At 42.5% G+C, this 20,079-nt stretch overlaps 1 protein-coding gene across 1 annotated transcript in view; it reads right to left on the bottom strand.

The window, feature by feature from the left end:
• fam189a1 (family with sequence similarity 189 member A1) overlaps window positions 1-19,698 on the bottom strand; it is a 364,309-nt gene extending 344,611 nt beyond the window's left edge. Inside the window, exon 1 of the mRNA XM_060911073.1 lies at window positions 19,468-19,698. Within this exon, the coding sequence (XP_060767056.1) occupies window positions 19,468-19,698 (231 nt within the window). The remainder of the gene's footprint in view (window positions 1-19,467) is intronic.
• Between the last annotated feature and the right edge of the window lie 381 nt (window positions 19,699-20,079).

The following is a 20,079-nucleotide window of genomic DNA, read 5'->3' as shown; positions in this document are numbered from 1 at the left end:
ACCCAGAGGAAACCCACGTAGACATGGGGAGAACATGCAAACTCCACACAGAAATGCCCCCATCAGGCATGAGGTTTGAACCTAGAACCTTCTTGCTGTGAGGCGACAATGCTAACCACTACACCACCATGCTGCCTTAATTTATTTGTTTACAGAATAATCTAGATGACAAAGTACGTTTTTCCATATAACTTTAGGACATTTTTTAATGATGCAACATTCTACTACATACAGAAACTTATTATTATTATTTGCAGGAAAAATAAAAGCCACGTTCATCAATGCCAATGTAGAGTTGATTACCACCAGGAACGGCAGGGAAATTAAACAAGCGCTCAGAGAGGCCGGCGAACAAGATTTCAAATTCCTGGGTAGCTGGTGTGATAAATCCAGAGACATACAATAAACAAAAGCCCTTGCTTGGAAAGCACTGAAGAAAATGAATAACATCTGGAAAAGTTATTTATCTGAACATCTAAAATCACAGTACTTCAGAACCATAATCATTTCTGTTTTGCTATATAGATGTGACACATGGCTGTTGACCAAAGCTGAGGAAGAAAAATCTCTAGACAAGACATATACGCACATGCTCAGAAAGATCTACAGTATTGACTGGCGAACAAGAGTCTCCAATAAAAAAGAGCTCTACGGAGATCTGAGCTGCATTCCAGACATCTGCAGAATCAGACGCCTAAAGTTAGCTGGCCACACTTTTGGAGATAAATCCTCGCCTGCTCATCATACAATAACACGGGATCTACCACGCGGCTGTCTCAGCAGAGACCGGCCAGCTGCTGCCGCTGTCGATACACTGGGTTCGAAAACACTGCTGAACTGGAAGCATGTATGTCTGATAGAGGAGCATGGCGTTATCTATCGTCCCGTTGCCACACTGGCATCGACCGAAAGTTATTATTATCATTATTATTATTACTGATGCTCTTGGGCCAGACATAAGCTTCATTATATAGACACAACAAAGATTAAAACTATCTAACTCATGTTTCTACTCCAATTTGATCAAAATATGATTAATAAAATTTGTATTACATGGTCCTCACTGAAGTTAGTTCTCTGTGTGTGTGTGTGTGTGTGTGTGTGTGAGAGAGAGAGAGTGACAGAACCCTCTTTCCATCCATACAGAAATGAAGCCAGCTGTACACAGTGGACATGAACTACACATCCTTTAGAAGAATTATGTACTGCTTGAAAGAACATCAGGAGTTTTTTTTTTAATCTGTAAGAGACCATAAAACACCGATGTGTGTTGTAAAAGTTGTAGCAAAACACAAAGCTGGTGTGATGACAATCTCATCTCATGTAGCCGCTTTATCCTGTTCTACAGGGTCGCAGGCAAGCTGGAGCCTATCCCAGCTGACTACGGGTGAAAGGCGGGGTACACCCTGGACAAGTCGCCAGGTCATCACAGGGCTGACACATAGACACAGACAACCATTCACACTCACATTCACACCTACGGTCAATTTAGAGTCACCAGTTAACCTAACCTGCATGTCTTTGGGGGAAACCGGAGCACCCGGAGGAAACCCACGCGGACACGGGGAGAACATGCAAACTCCGCACAGAAAGGCCCTCGCCGGCCACGGGGCTCGAACCCGGACCTTCTTGCTCTGAGGCGACGTCGCTAACCACTACACCACCGTGCCGCCCTGTGATGACAATGTTAAGTAGAATTAAAAAAAAAAAAAAGTCCATCTTTGTGTCCTCACAGAGACTTTTCAAACATTTAAAAAAAAAAACACTAAAGCTTAGCATTTTATAAATAAATAAACAAACAAACAAACTGACACACGAGGTATTGGTATCAGAAAAAGTTAAATCATGCCATGTATAGAAGTAAACGAAAAGCAAATAAGCAACATGATTGAATAGAGTCTTGTCTTTTTGGACGAGATAAAAATCCACAATTCACACTTGAGTTTTTTACCCCCCCATCTTCCCCCCAGAAGAACCCGTGTTCAGTGAAGCTCCACCTGCAGCGGTAACTCTGATCCTGCCAAATTCTTCACCTTGGCTGAATGTGTGATGGTAATAAAATCATCAAGTCCAATCTGCTCTGGAAGGACTCACGATTTCCCACCGTGTCCGGCTAATCCGGCTTTTGGGATTGATCATACCTGGCACAATCTAAAAATAATAATAATAACTAAAAATAAAATTTAAACAATATACTACGAACAATTAAAAATAAAAAGGAAAAATCCCCTCAGTGTGTACAACCTGGTTTGGAATGTAGGCAAAAATAACCTGTTTCCATTCAATGCATGAAAATCGATGAAGAAAATGCTGAAGCCTGGTGAAGCCTCCCTCATGCCAGGCCTTTCCTCCATGCAAAAAGCAAACATTTGAACGACAGGTGGATTATTTTCAGCCAGAAGGCAGTGGGAGTGAGAGGCTGAAACATCATTAGAGCTCAGTGAAGAGGTGTGGAGAATCAGTCCTCCCGAGTCCAATGAGCTGATCCATCCAAATCAGACGCGACTGTCCTTCATTCCAAATTCCCTTCTCTCTCTCTTACACACACACACACTCTCACACTCTGTCTGTGGTCCGGCTGATCCGTGTGCGTCCACATGAGGGTTGGCGTACGTCCTTCAACCGTCCGGCCAACAGTCGTCGCAGAGCCGAACGATCCTGAGTAAGCGCTCCATCAGCATTTCAGACACGGTGCGGCTCATTAATCAATGTTCACAAGCCTGGACACGGTGTCTCTGAAGTGACCTCATGTGTGCTGCTGGTTTGTAGGCGGAGACTGATTTCCAGTAAAATATATGAGGGTATGGAAGAGTATTTGGAGTGTGTGAAAGCTACGATTTTCTGTAGGTCATGACTGTAGCAATGTAGCTGTTTCTTGCATGTTTAAAGCTAGACCGCCTTTCAGATTGTTCAAGTGTAGGTCATAAAGAGAATTTTCTCGACACCCAATTAGTTTTGTTTAGTGACTGAAAGCTACTGAATTCGAATCACAGACTTCCAATTTTATGAGTTTTTTTTTAAACAGAACAATTAATGAATTTATCTCCACATGGCCCTAAATTCTCCGCTATTTTTTCCTGCTTCACCATGACCCAATACAAGATACTACATCATGCATCACGTGGTGGGCTTTCCCCGTTCACGCAAGGCATCGTGGGATACAAATTTGAAACAGGAGAGAAAAATGGAGGACGTGAGTGTGCAAATGAAACGTGAAAGACCGACTACAGTAATGGAAAGAAAGCGAGAAGAAAAGACATTATGTTCTATACGAAGGAAAGGAAACGCAGGACCAAACTAATAAATATGGGCGCTCAGCGAGCACCTCGGTGTGATCAGCTGTTCGTTTAGCGACAGAATGATGGAACTGTCAGTGCATGCTCAAAGGTAAACCTGCGCATGCGCACACACACGGACTTCCTCTGTCTGCTTGACTGCGTGAAGCGAGCGATTTCATGCACATTTGCTTTAATCTCCTCAAATTAAATAAATAACTTCCCAGCCACAGAATGGCCTGATATTTTGTGAGATATTACAGAAACAAACATATATCACAATGACCACATTTCAGAGGGAACTAAATTTCACTGATTTTATGAAATTGAAAGGCCGTCTAGCTTCAAGTGATTTATGGCCCTTTTCCACTACCCTTTTTCAGCTCACTTCAGCCCGACACGGCTCGCGTTTCGACTACCTCAGAACAGCACGACTCAGCTCGCTTCAGCCTTACTCAGCACCCAAAACTCGCACGGTTTTGGAGTGGGGCTGAAGCGAGCCAAACCGAGCCAAGTGGGGCTAGGGGCGTGAGCAGACACTCCCCTGTGCACTGATTGGTGAGGAGGAGTGTCCTCACATGCCCACACACGCCCCGCGAGCACGCTGGGATCTGTAAACACCGTAAACCCGGAAGAAGAAGAATTACGAGAATTTCTGAAGCCTTATGCGCCTCGCCTCATCTATACGCTCTTGCCAGTATCTGTTGGCGTTGTCGGTGACAACAAGCCACAGCACCAAGACCAGCAACACTAACGACTCCATGTCCTCCATGTTTATTGTTTACTATCCGGGTCATGAGACTACCGCTTAAAAGGTCACTGATGTCACTGTTTGCGCCGCCTAACGACATCACGTGACGTCCACCCACTTTCGCTAACTCCACCCAATGTGTCCACCCACTTCCAGCCAGCACGGTTCAGCGCGGTTGTAGTCGAAATGCAACTCCAACAGCCCCGCTCAGCTCGACTCAGCCCAACTCAGCACGGCACGGCTCAGCCCAACTCAGCCGCGTTGGTAGTGGAAAAGCGGCATTAGTTTAAGAATTAATTTTAAAGCATTTTTTTTTTATTTTGGCTGGATATAAAAACCATGACTGATACTTCAGATTTGGAAAAGAAAAAAAAAACATGGAGGTAACATACCATCTCTTAGAAAAACACTTAATTGATAAAACTGACTCACCGTTATCCTTTAAAAGTGAAGATTTAGAAAAACAAGGTGTCCCAAAAATTAAGGAAAAGAGCAGGACACTTCAGTGTCGCTCGGACACCGTTATCAAGTGAGCGTTCGTAAGCTAAGTCACTTCAAAAAGTATAAGAATAGATTAGCATAACGCTAAACAGAAAGTTAGAATTCGACCCGTATTTGTGAGCTGCAAACTAAACGATGTGCTGAAGCTGCAAGAGGAAAAACCACCGATTATAAATCAGCACCGAGTGGTGTATAGTTTCCAGTGTGATGAGTTATATTGGTTACACCTGTAGACACCTGCATGAACGTACTGAAGAGCAGAAAAGCGTCTTCGAGCGTCGGTAAACACTAAAGGACCAAAAGAAGTTAATAAGAACTTTGTCTTAAGAAAGTGTCAAAGTAAATCTGACTGCTTGTTGTACGAAATGCTCTCCATTAGAGAAAGAAGACCAACTCAATGTGCAATTGGACTCCCTACAGGCCCTACAGATTAAAACAGAGGGCGGCACGGTGGTGTAGTGGTTAGCGCTGTCGCCTCACAGAAAGAAGGTCCTGGGTTTGAGCCCAGTGGCCCACGGGGGGGCCTTTCTGTGTGGAGTTTGCATGTTCTCCCCGTGTCCCCATGGGTTTCCTCCAGGTGCTCCGGTTTCCCCCACAGTCCAAAGACATGCAGGTTAGGTTAACTGGTGACTCTAAATTGAGCGTAGGTGTGAATGTGAGTGTGAATGGTTGTCTGTGTCTATGTGTCAGCCCTGTGATGACCTGGCGATTTGTCCAGGGTGTACCCCGCCTTTCACCCGTAGTCAGCTGGGATAGGCTCCAGCTTGCCTGCGACCCTGTACAGGATGAGTGGTTACGGATAATGGATCCACATTGACTTACGGTAGCTGACGAATACTCGCTTGATAATGGTGTCCGAGTGACACTGAAATGTCGTGCTCTTTTCCTTAAAGGAGAACTGAAGGCAAATTTTTTATTATCAAAATTCTCATTTTATTAAATATCGGAATGCATGTTTGATCGCTATTTTGTCGCTGCTATAGCAAGTTATGAGTGTTTGAAATATGCTCTGTAATATATCAGTCCATATGTCAAAGCAACGGCCGTAAACGAGATTCGTTGAGACCTGTGCGAGACATCGTAGGACGGAAGTAAAACGTACAGCAGAAATCAGAGTGACCGACATCTGCCAACGTTGTCAAAAGACGCGCGCGCCCTCTTTCGAATGCTGACGTAATCAAGCCGGAAGTTTTGTTCGTTTTGATAGCAATCTGGAAAGTTTGAAAAAAGTAGGCAGTAATCGTCATTTAAACTCGTTTTTGTGCAATATTTCGTTTGGAAAACAGTTTTCAAAATGGTGGCACTGACACCTGGCTGACACTTCACGCTTCGAAGTCTCGCACAAGTCTTGTGAAGATCGCGCGGATAACACGCTAAAAACCGAATAGGCCGATAAGTATAATATTTAATTGCAATTAGTTGCCAATACGAGTCACGATATAAGGTTACTGAAACCGAAAACGTAATTGAATAACACGTTAATTAAGAAATAAAGCAAATTTAAAAATGACTTCAGTTCTCCTTTAATTTAACAGTCATCCTGCGCAGAATTATTGCATTAAAAAGAGTCAGCTTTATTTGTATAGTGCATTTAACGACAGACGTTGTCACAAAGCAGCTTTACAGAAAAAAATATAAAATTTAAACATTTGGTATTATCTTTAAATGAGCAAGCCTGAGGCGATGGTGGTGAGGAACCACTCCCAAGACGAAATGAAGAAGACGAGAACCCATGTTCATATGGGTAAGAGCAGATAGTGTGATTATAAATATTTTAAAAAAGGCTTTGTTCTTGTTCTCATTCTTTTTCTCTCTCTCGGGATGAGGCCGTGCTGTCAGTGGGAATCATGTGAGAGGGAAAGAGGGATGAATAAGTGAAACCGTGCAGCGGCTCGGCACCGAGCTTCAGCCTGCGGGGACGACCACACAAACCACATAAATCATCAGATCTCTCTTTGTGTGGTCCCCACACACACAAATCATTCAATGCATTTTCTGAGGAAATACTCTCTAATATGCGCACACACACGCACACACCGTGAACCCAAGCTTAAGGAACATGCACTGACTACGAATAACGCACGCAAAGACTGACATTTATCATGTAGCATGTGCGGAGATCTCATCTCACCTCATTATCTGTAGCCGCTTTATCCTGTTCTACAGGGTCGCAGGCAAGCTGGAGCCTATCCCAGCTGACTACGGGCGAAAGGCGGGGTACACCCTGGACAAGTCGCCAGGTCATCACAGGGCTGACACATAGACACAGACAACCATTCACACTCACATTCACACCTACGCTCAATTTAGAGTCACCAGTTAACCTAACCTGCATGTCTTTGGACTGTGGGGGAAACCGGAGCACCCGGAGGAAACCCACGCGGACACGGGGAGAACATGCAAACTCTGCACAGAAAGGCCCTCGCCGGCCACGGGGCTCGAACCCGGACCTTCTTGCTGTGAGGCGACAGCGCTAACCACTACACCACCGTGCCACCCCGTGTTTAATAGTATTTTTAATAATAATGGTTAATCTTCTCTGCTGATACGATCGACAATAACCGATGAAAGCTCTTCATAATCAACTTTCTTACACTCACTCTTTTCCACCACTCACTCAGAGTTCGTGCACACACACAATCAGGAGAGTGCGTAAATATACGCATCGCAGGATAAACTTTAATCCATCACATTCTCTGCGTACGGTTGAAACGTGTTTCAGGTTTTAGTCAGAAACATTCTGGTACTTTACACGATTCATGATGGGATTAATCTCGACACGAGGAAGGATCTGAACCACTCAATACTCCACCGACATGTTCACCCAGTGTGAAAGGGTTTTTTTTGTATTTTTATCCTTGTGTTGTCTATTTTTATTCTTTCAACATGTTCTAAAGGTTTGATTTGGTTCTTGTCTATTCATGTCTGCTGAAGTTCAGAAGCAGAATTTTGTGGGTGGAACAAACACGAACTTTTCTCATGCTTCCTGTCCAAACAGCTTCTTGTTACAGATGTAATATTTTGTTTAAAATTTCAAACTGTGATCTTTGGTATCTTTTTTTTTTCCCCTCTTCTACCATGTCCAACATCTCATCTCATCTCATCTCATTATCTGTAGCCGCTTTATCCTGTTCTACAGGGTCGCAGGCGAGCTGGATCCTATCCCAGCTGACTACGGGCGAAAGGCGGGGTACACCCTGGACAAGTCGCCAGGTCATCACAGGGCTGACACATAGACACAGACAACCATTCACACTCACATTCACACCTACGCTCAATTTAGAGTCACCAGTTAACCTAACCTGCATGTCTTTGGACTGTGGGGGAAACCGGAGCACCCGGAGGAAACCCACGCGGACACGGGGAGAACATGCAAACTCCACACAGAAAGGCCCCCGCCGGCCACGGGGCTCGAACCCGGACCTTCTTGCTGTGAGGCGACAGTGCTAACCACTACACCACCGTGCCGCCCCCATGTCCAACATTTCCATTCCAAATTATTTTTTTTCTTTAGACATCTTGATTGATGCATCATGATGCTTCAACAGAATATATTTTATTTTCCTCAACAAAGAACTTTCTCTTTCCTCTCATATTTATGTCCCAAAAGTTTTGCTTACGCATATAAAAATACTATTATAGATTAAATATATAGAGGATATTGCATGGTTGCGTGAAGATATGAAGTTTATCTTCAAGTGGTGAGTGTAAACGATATTGCATGGTTGTCAGGACATGACGTCACACGTCGGAGACGTAAAACTTCCACGCTAGCGCGTGAGCGACTGTGACAATTTGTCAACAAACATGGCCGCCAGGTTTGCTTCGTCAAATACAGAAGATTTTGAAAGAATTTTGAAAGAGAAAGACGCATTGAACACCTGAAAGGAATGTGTATGTATAATAATAATAATAATAATAATAATAATAATAATAATAATGGGTTTTTTTCATGGTCTATCAGATGTATTCCATTCAGCTACTCGTCTTTGACTCGTTCAGTATCACGCTAGCTGAATGGAATATATCTGATAGACCACGAAAAAAAGCCAGGCAATATTATTTAAATATCACTCAGATCTGGCGGCACGGTGGTGTAGTGGTTAGCGCTGTCGCCTCACAGCAAGAAGGTCCGGGTTCGAGCCCCGTGGCCGGCGAGGGCCTTTCTGTGCGGAGTTTGCATGTTCTCCCCGTGTCCGCGTGGGTTTCCTCCGGGTGCTCCGGTTTCCCCCACAGTCCAAAGACATGCAGGTTAGGTTAACTGGTGACTCTAAATTGACCGTAGGTGTGAATGTGAGTGTGAATGGTTGTCTGTGTCTATGTGTCAGCCCTGTGATGACCTGGCGACTTGTCCAGGGTGTACCCCGCCTTTCACCCGTAGTCAGCTGGGATAGGCTCCAGCTTGCCTGCGACCCTGTAGAACAGGATAAAGCGGCTAGAGATAATGAGATGAGATCTTCAAGCCAACATGTGATTTTCTTTTTATTATATGGCCAAACAAAAAGTCCCCAAGTTTATCAAAACAACTCACTCATCGATTTCCTCACGAGTGACAGATAGAGATTTATGTCTCGGTTTTGGTTCTCCATGTCTTGGATGGAGCTCAGATGAAAAATACACGAGTGTATTTCACACTAAAACACTCGTGTCTATATAATAAATGTTATTATTAGAAAGATTGTTTTGTTAGAGGAATTACTGAACAGTGCCAATAATTCTGAGGCTGTGTGCGTGTGTGTACTAAAATCAGCACAAACACCTAAACTAATTATGCACAGTGTAAACGCATGATGGCTTTTATCCTTCAGTGTGTGTGTGAACTTCTTCCTCTCTTCTGAAGTGAAGCACGACTCCAGGCTCTCTGACTGGATTATACTAAAACACACACACACACACACACACACACACACACACACACACACACACACACACACACACACACTCCAAACTCCCAGCTCTATTATAACTCCATTATTAATGAGCATCACACATTAAGCCACGTGCGCCGTATCACACACTGATTTCACACACACTCCTGTTAGTCTTCACTCAGCACTCACGCATTTCTCAATATGCTGCTAATGAGGTTCTGGAGATGCGACGGGACTATTTTTAACTCCAGTGATGAAAAATCTTAAGGGCGTAAGACTGTGCATGGACATGTCTTAGTACTCACCATGCCAAAGCACATACACTGTTCTCACACACACACACACACACACGCACACACACACACACACACACACCCCTTCTCGACGACCCTGGTCCTCCTGCTGAGCCCAGCGATGGTGGGAGGATCTGCACGTCTGACTGATGTTCCACACAGAGAGAGATGATGGATTTGAGTAAAGGAGGGAAATGGGGAGTGGTGCTGAGTTCAGAGGATAAAAATAGGGCGCATCCAGAACGAGGCAGATCGTTTCTCACCTCTATCTTTCCTTTCCGTTATATCTGAGGCCTGCTTTTTCTTTTTTCCCTTTCCACTTCCTCACATTTTCTTTTCACTACATTCCTTTCCCCTTTTATTCCCCTTCCATTCCTTTACACCCCCTTTTCCTTACATTCATTCTTTTTTCCTTTCTCTGTAGAATCCCTTCCCCCATGTCATTTCCCCTTACGTTCCCTTCCTCCTTCCCTTTACTTCCATTCGTTCTTTTGTCTGGATATTCCCTTCCCCTTCTCTTACATTCACATTCATTTTTCATTCTCCATATATTTCATTTCTTTTCCTCTCCTTTTATCCTCCGTTTCCTTTGATTTTCCTTCTTCCCTTTTCTTATCCATCCTGTTCCATTCTTACTTCTTATCTTTTTCTTCATTTGCCTTCACTTTCCATTTCTTTTTCTTTCGCTTTCTCTTGTCACTTATTTCCTTCTTCTTCCTTTTCCTTTCCTTGTTTTCGCTTACATTTTTATTTGTTCCATTTCCTTTCCCATCTCCATTCCCTTTCCTTACCATTCCATTCTTTCCCCTTTTCTATTCCTTTTCCTCGCTTCCTTTCCGTTTCATATCTCTTCCTTTCCAATCCTTTCTGCTTCACTCCACTTTTCTCCCGCTTGTTGTTCTGTTCAGGCGGTTAGTGACAATCCAACAGCATGTACGTGTGTGTGTGTGTGTGTGTGTGTGTGTGTGTGTGTGTGTGTGTGTGTGTGTGGTGACCTCAAGGCTACTTATGCAAACCAGTGACTGCTGATGCCTTCTGCTTCATGTTGAATTCATGCACCTTCTGCCGTGTGTATATATACAGTGCTCAGCGTAAATAAGTACACCCCCTTTGAAAAGTAACATTTTAAACAATATCTCATTGAACACAAACAATTTCCAAAATGTTGAAAAGACAAAGTTTAATATAACATCTGTTTAACTTATAACGTGAAAGTAAGGTTAATAATATAACTTAGATTACACATTTTTTCAGTTTTACTCAAATTAGGGTGGTGCAAAAATGAGTACACCCCACAACAAAAACTACTACATCTAGTACTTTGTATGGCCTCCATGATTTTTAATGACAGCACCAAGTCTTCTAGGCATGGAATGAACAAGTTGGCGACATTTTGCAACATCAATCTTTTTCCATTCTTCAACAACGACCTCTTTTAGTGACTGGATGCTGGATGGAGAGTGATGCTCAACTTGTCTCTTCAGAATTCCCCATAGGTGTTCGATCGGGTTCAGATCAGGAGACATACTTGGCCACTGAATCACTTTCACCCTGTTCTTCTTCAGAAATCCAACAGTGGCCTTAGATGTGCGTTTAGTCATGTTGGAAAAAAGTGCATGACGACCAAGGGCACGGAGTGATGGTAGCATCTTCTCTTTCAGTATAGAGCAATACGTCTGTGAATTCATGATGCCATCAATGAAATGCAGCTCCCCGACACCAGCAGCACTCATGCAGCCCCACATAAGGACGCTGCCACCACCATGTTTCACTATAGGCACCAGGCATTTTTCTTTGTATTCCTCACCTTTGCGACACCATACAGTTTTGAAGCCGTCAGTTCCAAAAACATTTATCTTGGTCTCATCACTCCAGAGTATAGAGTCCCAGTAGTCTTCATCTTTGTCAGCATGGGCCCTGGCAAACTCTAGGCAGGCTTTTTTGTGCCTGGGCTTTAGGAGAGGCTTCTTTCGTGGACGGCGTCCATGCATGCCATTCCTCTGCAGTGTACGCCGTATTGTGTCACGGGAAATAGTCACCCCAGTTTGGCTTTCTACTTCTTTAGATAACTGCGGTGAATTTGCATGCCGATTTTCTTCAACCCTTCTCATCAGAAGACGCTCCTGTTGAGGTGTTAACTTCCGTGGACGTCTCTGTGAGATGGTTGCAGTTCCATCTTTCTTAAATTTTTGTACCACTTTTGCTACAGTATTCTGACTGATAAGTAAAGCTTTGCTGATCATCTTCTTGTAGCCTTCACCTTTGTGGTGTAAAGAAATTATTTTCTTTGGGGAATTCTGAAGAGACAAGTTGAGCATCACTCTCCATCCAGCATCCAGTCACTCAAAGAGGTCGTTGTTGAAGAATGGAAAAAGATTGATGTTGCAAAATGTCGCCAACTTGTTCATTCCATGCCTAGAAGACTTGGTGCTGTCATTAAAAATCATGGAGGCCAGACAAAGTACTAGATGTAGTAGTTTTTGTTGTGGGGTGTACTCATTTTTGCACCACCCTAATTTGAGTAAAACTGAAAAATGTGTAATCTAAGTTATATTATTAACCTTACTTTCACGTTATAAGTTAAACAGATGTTATATTAAACTTTGTCTTTTCAACATTTTGGAAATTGTTTGTGTTCATTGAGATATTGTTTAAAATGTTACTTTTCAAAGGGGGTGTACTTATTTACGCTGAGCGTGTGTGAGAGTGAGTGTGAGAGAGAGAGAGAGAGAGAGAGAGAGATACAAAAGAAGCCGCACAGGACAGATAATCCTGCCTCTTGGCTTCTACACAGAGAAAAGCATCGATGCGTCACAAACCAGATTTTACATGACAATCTAGAACACATGTAACGCTAAAGCACAGAGTTCACAGCGCTATCAGGAGGACAACAGCACTGTGTTCATCTCTCACACACACACACACACACACACACACACACACAGCATGCTGTTTCACCTCTGACCTCCAGGCTGCTTATCTGCATCACCACACACATACACTTCTGCCATATGTATATGCTCCCACACATCCCCTTCCCTCCCCTCCATCTGTATGCTATCACGGCGTCTCGCGGCCCTTCAGGGGTCTCTGGCACACAATCTCAGAAGTGCTGCCTCATAAATATTTACTAAATTGACACGGTGAAATTTTAAGAGCACATTTCCTTCACTGCTGCTCTTTACACTGCATAGTAAAGACAGATTTCGTACATCTCTCTCGGACGGAGCGATGATGGTTCACAGCCCTTAACAGTTATCAGCTACAGTGTCTGGATTACAGTCTGGATAAATTTACATCGCCAGTGAATAAGGCATAAATTACAGATTAGGGAAAGCACTTAATGCATTTTAAAATTAAAATAGTGTTGACAAAAGTGTTCATTTTGCAACATATAGAACAAGGGGCAACGAATATTTCAGTTCACTTCAAATGCATAATTTATACATTTCCTATTTGTATTTCACGGTGATGAAGAAACATTTTCAAACCTTTCACGCTTTTTCATGTTTAATGTTTATATAGTTAGAGACGCATGCACACACACACTTCAGGTTGTGCTGTTATAGGAAAATAATCCACGATGAAGTGTTGTGATGTGACCCAACACAAAGCGTATTTTGTATCTGTATTTTGTATCCTTTTTTATTATATTTCTGTAATCTGTGACCTGTCCGTATTATATCAACCACCGGAGTGTGTGCATGGGTTGTTTTGGAGTCCGAGCTGTACAGTATGACCCGGAATAATGTGCTACTACTTGGAAAAAACTTCCATAACTATTCCTAAGTTGCATGTGTTTATTTCCCTAAGCGTCAGGACCGAGCGATATTATAGTGGGGATTATAGTTATGGTGTTTCTGCTCCAGACTGGAACTAAACTCAGGCAGACGGAGAGTCAGAGTTGGAGTTATAGGTCGAGTTAGAGTTATTGGTGTTGTGGGACCGGGCCTTTACAGTTACATTTAATGTTAGTGGAAGACGTCTGCTAGACAAATGACGTTCTTTATAACAGCTATACGAACAGTTGTTCCTTCACTAGTCCCTCTGTTTTCTCTCATGAAACTAATAATAATAAGAAATTCAAATTAAACACCAGAAAGTACTGTTCAACTTCTGAAGACTTTCCTGCATCTGAAAACATACTGACTGTTACAAAGTGCTGACACTGGAGACTCCTTCTGTAAATGTTAAACAAACAAATAAACATTGCACCATATCAACACTCCTGTGTTTTTCTTTGTTAACTTACATGTTTTAAAAATCATACAGCAGTCTTTTAGAGACCCTGCACCATTACCAACTATAAAAAGTTTTATAAAATAAAAAAGAGCTCTTCAGCAGCTTTCAAATGGCACAGAACTTGAGGAGCCAAAACACAGAAGACAGTCAGTTTAGCCGACTTTGGAGCTCTATTTCCAGTTAAAATGACACCTCAGATGCTGCTACGAAGCTCATTATGTTACAATTGATTATTTTCAAATGTTGGGGAGCATTTAGAAATGTATTTATTTATTTTTAAGATACGGTGAACCTGTAGTCCCTTTTGTTTACGATATTAAACAAATGTTCATCACAAATTGTTTTATCCTCGATGTTTGATTCTTATTGAACTATTTTGCATCCCCCCCTTTTTTTTACTCCAAAACCATGTACTCTAATGGTACTGCATATGTGATGAATATCATAGTCTTTGGATTTTGCTCCTAAAATGCCTTTCTTTAGCATTAACCAATACACTCCGTGCCACTCTAAATACAAACAAAACTACACACCATTTTGCATTGATGATAATTCACACATAGTCTTTTCAGTCATCATTTTACTTCATTAATATTTTGAGAATCAAATTGAATCGAGAGCGGCACGGTGGTGTAGTGGTTAGCGCTGTCGCCTCACAGCAAGAAGGTCCTGGGTTCGAGCCCCGGGTCCGGCGAGGGCCTTTCTGTGTGGAGTTTGCATGTTCTCCCCGTGTCCGTGTGGGTTTCCTCCGGGTGCTCCGGTTTCCCCCACAGTCCAAAGACATGCAGGTTAGGTTAACTGGTGACTCTAAATTGAGCGTAGGTGTGAATGTGAGTGTGAATGGTTGTCTGTGTCTATGTGTCAGCCCTGTGATGACCTGGCGACTTGTCCAGGGTGTACCCCGCCTTTCGCCCGTAGTCAGCTGGGATAGGCTCCAGCTTGCCTGCGACCCTGTAGAAGGATAAAGCGGCTAGAGATAATGAGATGAGATGAAATCGAATCGTGAAGACAGCATTGTGAACTGAATCGGATTGTGACCGGAGTGTATCATGACACCCCCTTGCTGTTACTATAGAAACGATAATGAGCACATTAAAGCTAGACGGCCTTTCAGATTTTTCAAGTGTAGGTCATAAAAAGAATTTTCCCCGACACCCAATTATTTTTGTTTAGTGACCGAAAGCTGCTGAATTCGAATCACAGACTTCCAATTTTATTAGGTTTTTTTTTTAAGAGAGCAATTAATGACTTTTAATTTTTTTAGGCCACATGGTCCTAAATTCTCCGCTATTTTTTCCTGCTTCACCATGACCCAATTCAAGATACTACGTCATGCATCACATGGTGGGCTTTCCCCGTTCATGCAAGGCATTGTGGGATACGAATTTGAAACAGGAGAGAAAAATGGAGGACGTTGAGTGTGCGAATGAAATGTGAAAGAGCGACTACAGTACTGGGAAGAAAGCGAGAAGAAAAGACGTTATGTTATATACGAAGGAAAGGAAACGCAGGACCAAACTAATAAATATGGGCGCTCAGCGAGCACCTCGGTGTGATCAGCTGTTCGTTTAGCGACAGAATGATGGAACTGTCAGTGCACGCTCAAAGGGAAACCTGCGCATGCGCACACACACGGACTTCCTCTGTCTGCTTGACTGCGCGAAGCGAGCGATTTCATGCACATTATTTGCTTTAATCCCCTCAAATTAATTAAATAACTTCCCAGCCACAGAATGGCCTGATATTTTGAGAGATATTACAGAAATAAACATATATCACAATGACCACATTTCAGACGGAACTAAATTTCACTGATTTTATGAAATCGAAAGGCCGTCTCGCTTTAATATAAACCTGTGATCTGAGCTGTAACTGGAACTACAGAAACGTAATCCATCCACACCTTCAGATTTGAGCACTGTGCATTGTGGCATCATTCTAATTAGCAAGTAGCTGCTTTCCATACAAAGAATAAACAAACAAGAAAAAGAAAAGAATGCACAGTAATGCTGCAGATGGAAAGCAGAATGACAGCCCTGATGTCGCCCAGGCAGTCATTCAACTTACATCCAACTCATAAAAAATGGGAAAAAAATAAATCAAAGCAAAGAAAAGGAAACATACAAAAAATAACGTTAGCAAGTTTAGAGATAATAAGGTGCCATCTTGATCTTGGCTGCTTACAAGATGACCTGAAACACGTAAAATTCAAAAAGAGCTTCCCTGATCTATTCACTAGGCACGAGGGTTCCGCTGGAATGAACTGAATTTAGTCTGTTCCACTTCCAACGCTGGTTTTGACCTTCTTTATCTTTCCAGAAACCCTGTGCATGTAGCAGATGCTGACCTTGGACAGGACATGAAAAAGAAACCACTAAACCATGGGACATACCGCTGAGCTGCCCATGTTGTCACAAAACGTTTGACATAAAAGTAGCACTAAAGCAAAAACGGAGCATAGTGGTGTCCTGACGCTGGCTTAGTGAGTCCCGTAAACAGCTGACTAAAAAACCAGCATGACTGATGTTGAGAAAGGATATAAACAAGCTGCACATCAGGACAGCTCTCCATCCGATTTTTACTGTCTTACTGCAAACCCTGGCAGATCACGTCATCACTTCAGCATGACGTTTCACAATGGGCATTTAATTTATGACAGGATTTCATAAAACATGCACGATCTCCTGCCAAACGATGATGCCACCTCAAAACCGAGAGCTGCTCATTCATTTTAATGATACTCTGTGGTGCAGTGCAGTGTTTACAGACTCTACATTATTACCAAAGAGATCTACAACAATAAGTTTACTCTTAGATATGAGATTTAGGACAGACCTGTTTCTGTCACACTTCAAAAATATCAAGGTTATGTCTAAAACATCTGAAGAAATGCTTAAAGGTGGACAGAACCCGTGGCCCAGAGTTGTGAGGGAACCTCCTGGAGCAGACCTGGGCATTTTACGGCCCGCGGGCCACATCCGGCCCTTTGGTTCATTCTGACCGGCCCACGTAAGGTTAATTAGAAATTACAAAATAAACGTATTTTCTAATTTTACCTCATGCATGGACTGAATGTGCCTTGCTTTTATTTTGAAGTTGTGTTCAACAAAAACACAATGCGCGCGACATGAACACGACATGAAATCCCACGAAACCTAATCCCGCGATAACTACTTCCATAATTTGTCCAGACCAACCACAAGCTTGTACGTCATCCTTCAAACGGTCCAGCCAATCACATAGTGTGACGTCACCAGCAGGCGCCGGAGCCCGAGCCGATCTGTAGATCCGAAACCTACACCGAATTGACACGGCATCATCATTATATGATGTATCTTGCTTGATATTTGGAGCAGAAAGACAATATTGTGATGTCTTTATTGTGTTTTGGGGTGAATGTGACTGAAAAAAAAAAATGGTACAAACGTTCACGTTTTGTTAACCATTGTTTTGGGAAGTTTGATTGAATAAATGACATTTTTTATAAGGCAACCTCGTTTTTTCCATACTCTTACCAGTCTTAGCAGCTTGTAAAAACAATGTTATTTACTGCTTTATATAAAGAAACACAATTAATATTATGCAGAATTTAGTTCAGCCTTTTGGTCCGGCCCTCCACAAAATTTTCTGTTTCTCATGTGGCCCCATGGGAAAAATAATTGCCCACCCCTGTCCTGGAGCCAGACACGGTGTGTATGAAAAAAAAATTAAATTTCAAAGTGCAAAACTTTGGGCCACATCTCATTAGCAATATTATTTAGAATTTTAAAGAAAATTAAAAGGAAAAACAAGAAGACAATGAGGAAAAGAGGAAGCAGAACTGTGTTATGTAGTGAAGGAATATAAGAACAAAATAATTCATAAAGTAACAGAACGCTAACTCATCATTTCAGCTTAGCTAGCAGCTACGAGTCTGCGATCAGTCTGAAGTGTCTGTTAACTGTTTAGCTAGCGTTCTTCATAGAATTAGCTGTTTTGTTTAAGTTTGATAGCTTGACTTTTTTTTTTTTAAGTATATACAGATTACAGAAGGGAACAATTCTGTCCAACACAAAGGTGTGATGATTATTCTATCCACATTCACTGGATATGAGCAATCGTGCGCTCTGATTGGCTACTCTACTACTAGGATATCAGCTCATATACCGTCGGTAGAGAAAAACAAAATGGTGGGGCATGTTGCTGAAGCAACCGAGGACAAAATAAAAACTCTATTCGAAAACATATGGAATGAAAGTATTTGATGGTAAGAAGATATCTTTTTTTTTATTTTTCAATAATTATTATCGCATTTTTCATAAATTGCTTCTGTCATTTCATCTTTAAGTATTAAAATTTACTGAATTTTTTTAGCCTGGTTCAAAAGCTCAAAGAAGTTTTAAAATTACAAAACTGAAATGTCCAAGGAAGAATTCAATAAATGCCTAAAGCTATTCTATACCTCGGCACGACAGCAAGACGGTACTTTCTACAAAAACACAACACTAAAGTCAATTCGTGCCATCATCGATAGGCTTTTAAGAAGTCGGCCTAAGCGGAAATGATTTTGTCTGATGTTTTGTGTAAAGGTTTTTATTTCTCGACTTTGCAAAAAATAAAAATAAAATGCTCTGTTTCTCAAAATCCAGTGACTGTGGATAGAATAAAACAGTTATTCCACTCAATCTCGTCGTACATGGCTTACAGCCGCTATCGGCTCATGCACGACTCGATTTCGTGGAATAAACTGTTAAATATAACACTTTTAGACGGTTATCCCATAGTTCACTCATCATACTAATGGTTTATAAATGTGCAACATCATGCCAATAAAGATGGCCACTTGGATTTTTCTGCCACTTCTCTTGTATATCTGAAGAACATTCGAGGAACAGTATAGATGAGCTTTCTTTGATGCCCCGGAAGTAAGAGTGGGACAAATTATTAATTACAATATATTATTACTACTATAATAAATGATTAAAAAGGGTAAAATTATGTCAGCTGGACACCAAATCATGATGGACCACTGCACCACGGCATTCCCATCTTAAAGGAGATCAAGTCATCTTAAACAAGAAGAAGTGTGGTTCAAAGTGTGATTAAAGCAATCTTTGGGTTATTGATCAGAAGGTTGTGAGTTCAAATCCCAACACTGTCAAGCTGCCACTTTTGGGTACCTGAGCACGACTTTTAACCTGAACTTGGTCAAAAATGCATCCTGAGGAAATACAAGTCATATATATGAAAATACTCTCAGAAAATAAAGTACATTATTGTTGTCCCTTTAGGGGTACAACAATAGGGATTGTCACTGGGACAATACGCTTTATATACTGCTTGGGAACATATGTACCTTTTTGACCCTACAAAAGGTACACACAGTTACCTTGAGGGCCAATAATGATCCCTAGAGGGTACATTAGTGTAGACTGCACCCTGGGGGACAGAAATGGACTCCTAAGGTAGGATACCCTTTATTTCTGACAGTGACGAGTTATATTCGAGAAAGAAAAGGCAAGTGGAAACCCAGTTGGCAGTGAGATAAGACCTACCGAGAAGCCGGCCCAGAAAGGACAGGAATGCCTGACTCTGGGAGAGGTAGTAAGAGCCAAAGCGGCGAAGCTCACAGCCAAGATGAGACTCCCGAGCACCATCTGCGCCACACCGAGCGACAGCATGAGGCGAGTCCGCGTTCGGAGCTCCCTGAGCCGGGAGAGGCTGCGGGACAGCGCCGCCGGACTCAGAGAGCCGCCTCCTGCTCTCGGCATGGCGTTCACAGGCATGATCGCGACCACAAAGGGATGAGGGTTCAACTCGAAAACTTCAATGCAGTACTCTGCTCTACTTCCTGATTAACAGTTCAGTGATCCAGGCACATGAGGAGCGGCGCGCAGCGGGACCCGAGTGCGCACGGAGCATCCTGGAGCTCTGCGTAAACAAGCTGGGGCTCTCCCTGAACGCTCCACGGCTCTCTGGGCTTCAGGTGTACAAGAAGATGAAGGAGTAGTATCTCCAAAGTAGGTTTGGAAAGAATGTAATCCTGAGAGGAGGATTTAAAGAAAGAAAGAGAGAGAGAGAGAAAAGGTACCCAGTCGGACCGGGCGCACTTTGGGACGCGCGTGTTAGAGGTGATCCATCAAATCCGTGTCAGAGCATCACGGTTC

This window comes from Neoarius graeffei, chromosome 27, assembly GCF_027579695.1.
Source record: "Neoarius graeffei isolate fNeoGra1 chromosome 27, fNeoGra1.pri, whole genome shotgun sequence".
Classification (NCBI taxonomy): domain Eukaryota; kingdom Metazoa; phylum Chordata; class Actinopteri; order Siluriformes; family Ariidae; genus Neoarius; species Neoarius graeffei.
This window is presented reverse-complemented; position numbering and strand designations above follow the sequence as displayed.